At 44.2% G+C, this 5,737-nt stretch overlaps 1 protein-coding gene across 1 annotated transcript; it reads right to left on the reverse strand.

Annotated features, from left to right (window-relative positions):
• Positions 1-1,328: 1,328 nt before the first annotated feature.
• On the reverse strand, positions 1,329-4,345 carry LOC139711792 (uncharacterized). The gene is made up of 3 exons (XM_071623646.1): positions 4,190-4,345; positions 3,244-3,940; positions 1,329-2,703 (listed from the first exon to the last, which is right to left on the reverse strand). The coding sequence occupies exons 2-3, from the start codon at positions 3,752-3,754 to the stop codon at positions 1,754-1,756; spliced, it is 1,461 nt and encodes a 486-aa protein (XP_071479747.1). The 5' UTR covers positions 3,755-3,940; positions 4,190-4,345; the 3' UTR covers positions 1,329-1,753.
• Positions 4,346-5,737: the final 1,392 nt, after the last annotated feature.

Here is a 5,737-nt window from a genome sequence, read left to right on the forward strand (position 1 = left end):
TGACAAAACATAGCTTACAGGTATAGAGCTATGTCTCTGTTTGAATATGTGTGAAGATGTGATGTGTATAATAATAAATAATACGAGACTGTGTGTCTATACCTTTATATTATCATGCATGTACAAACAAGGGGTCTTATTTGCACGTGGAATGGCTTCATCATTGTGTTAATAATGTTATCCTTAAGGGCCCTGCCATTTTCATTACTCCAGTGTTGTCAGTTAAATGAGCCAATTTGTATACATGGGTCATGATATATGGGGCATCGTGGGCAAAATAATATCTCGTCGAAGGATAAACGTACCAGGTGGGATTCGAACCCCAAATCTTCTGTTCACAGATTCAGAGCCTTGTTCTCTTTCCCATTTTGTTTCCAGCGAATGCTTTTATACGATATGTATATCATGTTCATTTTGGTCGTTTTTCATACGTGGTACGTTTTTGTATGTTTGCATGATTGTATATCATTGTGTACGGATGTATGTCTTTGCAGTAGTCTGTCTGTCAGAATGTATGTATGTGTTTATATGTATGCAAATAATAATCTATTTTGACATTGTATTTATAGAACGCATTTCGCGGGCATTTCGCGTATATGCGAAATGTCCGTTTTTCTGATAGTCATTTCTCCAGTTCTTTCTCCTTCTGTTCCTCAAACGCATCACGCTGTCACCACGAAAAAAGGTTCTATATTACAGTATTAGTATAGAACCTTTTTGGTCTCCTCACGGCACGCAAACACAACGAAAGCACTCACGCACACGTACACACAATCATGTACATACAAACACAAGCACAAACACAAACACAAACACAAACACGCAGAGACAACATGCAATTTCAAACGCGGATACACCATACACCCACACAGGCCTCCTGGAGGTATTTACAGAGGAATAATGTGTTCTCATTCTCCAAGCTGCTTTTCACTCCATTCTTCATACATTGCTCACAATCTCTAGTGTCGATGCTAAAATTATTGTCGATGCTTAATTCATTTACTCCCGAGGGGTGGACAGAGTTTACCAGGCAAAAAAGATACCCACAGAAACATAACGTGTCAGGTTCAAATTCAATATAAATATATTTCAAATAATTTACACACTCATTTAGTACATGTAAAATGCGGTATCAAGACATAGCTTTTCTCGTGCAGGTAGATGCATTATTCTCAATATCCAACAAATGAGATTTGTGCTCATTATTACACTAATTACAAGTTCTGAGCAAGAAAAAGAAAACTCTTTGCATTCCTCTCACGAAGAGATATAATTTCTGTCAATTTAGGCAAAACTTTTTGTTAAAGTTTTCTCTTTCATGTTCATCTCTAACCAGTAAATACTAATCTCCGCTCAGAATTCATTTCTTAAGAGGTGGTCTTCTTTTGTGCAAACTAATTCTACGTCTGCAGCTTAACGCTTGGGTCACAGCACACAAGAGTCAGCACATTAATTAAGCAACGCACATTGCTTAGTATTTCAGGGGGAAATGTCTTTGCAATATTGCACAGAAGTATACTCGCTAGAGTCGCGGGGGACTTTCTCCTTCAATGTCACAAGCGCTGCCACGGCAGTATACAGTCTGTCCACGAAAAGGCAATAAACGCAATGCAAACTTTGACTGCACTGTCCATTGTTGTGTCAAGCAGTGATGATACAACTGTATCAGAGTTTAGAAAGCAAGTGTTCAAGCATAATTCTAAATGTCTGCGTGTCCATGGACTTCCCTGATAGTCTCTGTTTATGGCGGAATTTATCTGAACAAGTAGGAAGGCACTGTGCTCGATGGCCTCCCTTCCCATGTGTGTGATATTCTCAAGGAAGGACGCTTGTGGGAGCCGCTGGCGATGGCGGGTTCGTGCGACACCCTTCGTGTTTGGGTCTGGCAGGTCGAGGGCCGTAAATCGCCCATCGACTTCATGGAGAATACTCTGCTTGGGCTTTTCTTTGGCAGACGGGGACTCGGGACTGGCGATGACTTGGGGCTCTCTGGAGGAGACATTGCTGTTGTTGGCTTGTTTTCAGACTGCCGCTCGTTTGGGGACGGGCTGCGGGACAGGCATGATGTCTCGGGAACAGGCGGCAGTTTCAGCCATTCGGGCTTGCCCCGGCCTCGGGCTAGCCTGGGTGAACCGGATGCCGTCATGTTGTAGAAGTTTGCACCGCGATGGAGCTTGCTGGACGCCGAGCCGTAGACGCAGTGGCGAGCTGATGGGAGGGAGTATCGGCGCCTGATTGGAGCCCGTCTCCTCTCTTCCTCCATCTCAGCTTCCTCCCGCATCTCTCCCTCAACATCCTCAGCAAGACGCTGCAAATTCTTCCCGACCTGGAAAACCATGCTGTTCGCCTGAAGCGCATACTCAGTAGGGAGAGGAACTGCCTCGTATTTCGCAGCGACCGACATGTTGGTGGGCTTAATCCATTCACTGCGAGGGCGACGCATGTTGGTGTCCTCAATAATGTCTCTGAGAACCTTCTGGCCACATGCTTCACGTTGTTGCCGGGCTTTCACCTTTCGCTGTGCTACGGGCGAGAGAAGGAGCAGCTCCGGCGTGGAACAGCGCCCACTCTCGACGGCGTAGTCCCAAGCGGTGCTGTGCGCCGAGGAGTCACGGATGTTGACATCGGCTTGACCTTCCTGAACCAGGGCCCGACAGATCTCGGCGTTTCCTAGGCGAGCAGCCTCCATCAACGGGGTAACACCTGTACAAAGATACAAAATGAATCACCCATTGAGTAACAGTGCAACATGCTACAGAATCGAAGAGACGATAGAACACGTAACATTTTTATGGCAGGCAATATACGATTGAACGTTATAGAAAGTGACCGCAGTTTTACTTTCAGTAGTGCTGGTCCTCATTATGATCGATGCGTAATGAAAGTAGGCATTGTCAACACACGCGATCAATTAGGTTAGGGCGGGGAAGTATTTGTGTCCTTGGGGCAGCTAGGTCAACGTGTTGAGTCAACAGATGACACAAGCTGCCACGAGGGAAAGGCAAATAATGGAAAACGGAACTATAAATTGTTTTCAGATTTTCTTATCAAATAGAAGAATTACATAGTTCATAGCTGTGACCAAAAACGAATAACATTTTTTTTTTGTCTCTCTCTCTCTAAAAAAAAAAAAAAAAACTCCCTATCATTCTGTAAATTGTCTCGAATTCTTTATTAGCTTTCTTCACTTTTGCTCTGTCCAAAATTATGTGAATAAATCACTAATCAGATCAAGATACTCACCATCTTTGTTTTGCTCGTCGACTTTCAGTCCAAATCTCTTGAAGCACACGATGAGAGCGTTTACGATGTCAGCGGAATTACTTCGAGTGGCGTGGAGGAGTGGGGTATCGCCATCCAGATCGGCGAGGTTGGGGTCGATGTCGGCATCGTCTGCCAGCTGGCGCACCATTCCGACGTCGCCGGCCTTGCAGGCGATGGCCAGGGCGGTCAGCCCGTGCTTGTCTTGTGCATTGACGTCCACTTGCTTGGCGAGCAGCAGTTTGGCCAGATCGCGGCGAGCGTTGGCGGAGATCTCGGCCATGTCGCAGACCCTCATGAGCGGCGTGCGGCAGTCCGACTCGGTCTCCCGGTGATTGAAGTCCACGCACGGCATCCTGATGGCGGAGCGGATACGGGAGAAGCTGTTCGACTTGAGCGCGTTCATCAAGTTCTGTGTCGGGTTCATGATGATGTCGCGTGACTGTTTGCCGCTGAGGAGACCAGTACCCAGGGTATTTGTTGTCGATCGCATGATGGATGAACTGTGAGAATTATCTCAAACTCACGCGTTTTCGTTAGACTAACATGTGACCCTCACAAGGGTGTCGTCGGCAGTAGCGATTGTCACTGTTTGCTCTTGGTGTGGATTATCACGGAACTCTTGCAGACTGCAAATTTGTATTTCAGGTCCAAGGTTTACTCGTTGCTTATCAAAACTCTGCAGGAAATGGAAAGAGATAGAATAAACATCGTCAATGAATTGTCTTCAAGATTTTACAATACAATATCAATAGGAACCTACGTAAAAGAAACTTAAACATCACGCATGTATTTACACTATTCAAAAACGAAAGTGAAATAGATATCAATACATAGAAAAAGAACATGAAATTGAGAAATTAATGATTTACCGTAAAATCAGTGATAAAATAAGGAAACAACTTTGAAGGGAAAAATTATTACTTACAGATGATTGTCAACAGGTGACAGATATAATCCAGAAATTTTGGACGTAAGATGAAACTGGCTGATTGTCGAATGTAAGAAAGAAGCAGACCCAAATTGTGCGATAGGTGCACAACGATAACTTAGCGATTGTCTCTAAGATGCAGAGCGTGCCTCGTTGTTATGTGCTTGAGAGCAGAAGAGAATCTGACCAGGACGTGGTGTGCACTGCCTATTTATCGCCTCGCGATCATCGGTTACTCAGAAATACATCGGAGTGCTGCGAACCGCGATGTAACAGTGTACGACCAGTGCGCCTGCAGCGCGCGTGTGCTCAGTACTCGGAATGCCATTGTACGGTGACTCACTCAAGCGGGCATTGACGTCACCGAGAAACGCGTTGCTTAGAATCGCTGCGACGGAGTCACGAGATCGATCACTCCCCAAACAATCGCTTTGTGTCGTCTGCTAGTTCTCAGCGAGCGACGGCTTGCTGCGGCTGCGCAATAATAGCTCTACACACGAAAGGGAGCTACGTTGTGAAGACTGTATGTACAAGCGTGAATACTCAACGCACGCATCAATTTTGAGGTTTGGAAGTGGAGTGTTGATAACGTCCAGAATCATTAACGGTAATGGTCCAGGGTACTGGAGGCCATCATGATTATGTATTATCCACCAACGATTTTCCGTTGTTGCTTTTTTTTTCTCGCTCAGATTAGGAATTACAACCATGCTTGATTTATTTTTTTGTTTCGTCTCGGCTTTTTTATGTGATCCTTCATTCCAATCTCAATGACCTACCAATAAAAATCCCCTTTCACTTCTCGATGCAATGTTACTTTCTTTCTGTTTGTGATCAGGTTAAACTTATGACTTGTTGGTGCTGATTTAGATGTGAGACAAGTTTCATAACCAAAGTGACAAGCTCGAACTCTCTGATTTCATAAGCATAAAATCATTCCCTCCTTTCTGTTTAGCAGTTTCAGGTTGTACATGTATTATGCATTAACGGGTTCTGTCTTTCTCCATAGAAGAGTTTGCTCGATTTCGCGTCTAAAACATTTACAGACTGATGAATTTCTTAGAGGATTTCTCTGCTCCTGAAGAGAAAATAACAGAGGAAACCAAATCATTTAGTATGAATCCTTCTCATTAATTATTCAAACCCGCTCATTCAAAGAGAAAACACTTATTCAAATTCACCATTTCTTGCGTCAGCCAACACACTTGGATAACTTCGATGCGCCACCTCGTGCATGCATTACGCAATGCTAGATGCGGGCAACGTTTTTTGACTGCTTGCCAAGACAGTGATCGCTAATAGCATCACATGCACGTGATATCGATTTGCGTCTCAATGAGTGCTATGAAGGGATCATCACTGGCTATTCAGCGATCACATGTCGAAGCTGAACAGAGAGTTTTGTTTACATTTTATTTTTGGGTGACTTCTCTGAAGAGGTGTCGATAATAACTCACGATCAGCTTTTCATAAACTTCTCAAACTTATCGAGATAAACATTGAAATCTGGAGGTTTGCCAGTGAAGCCAAACATATTATGATGAT

Source organism: Diadema antillarum, unplaced genomic scaffold, assembly GCF_040938485.1.
Source record: "Diadema antillarum isolate AM-2024a unplaced genomic scaffold, OU_Dant_1.0 seq00001704_RagTag, whole genome shotgun sequence".
Lineage (NCBI taxonomy): Eukaryota > Metazoa > Echinodermata > Echinoidea > Diadematoida > Diadematidae > Diadema > Diadema antillarum.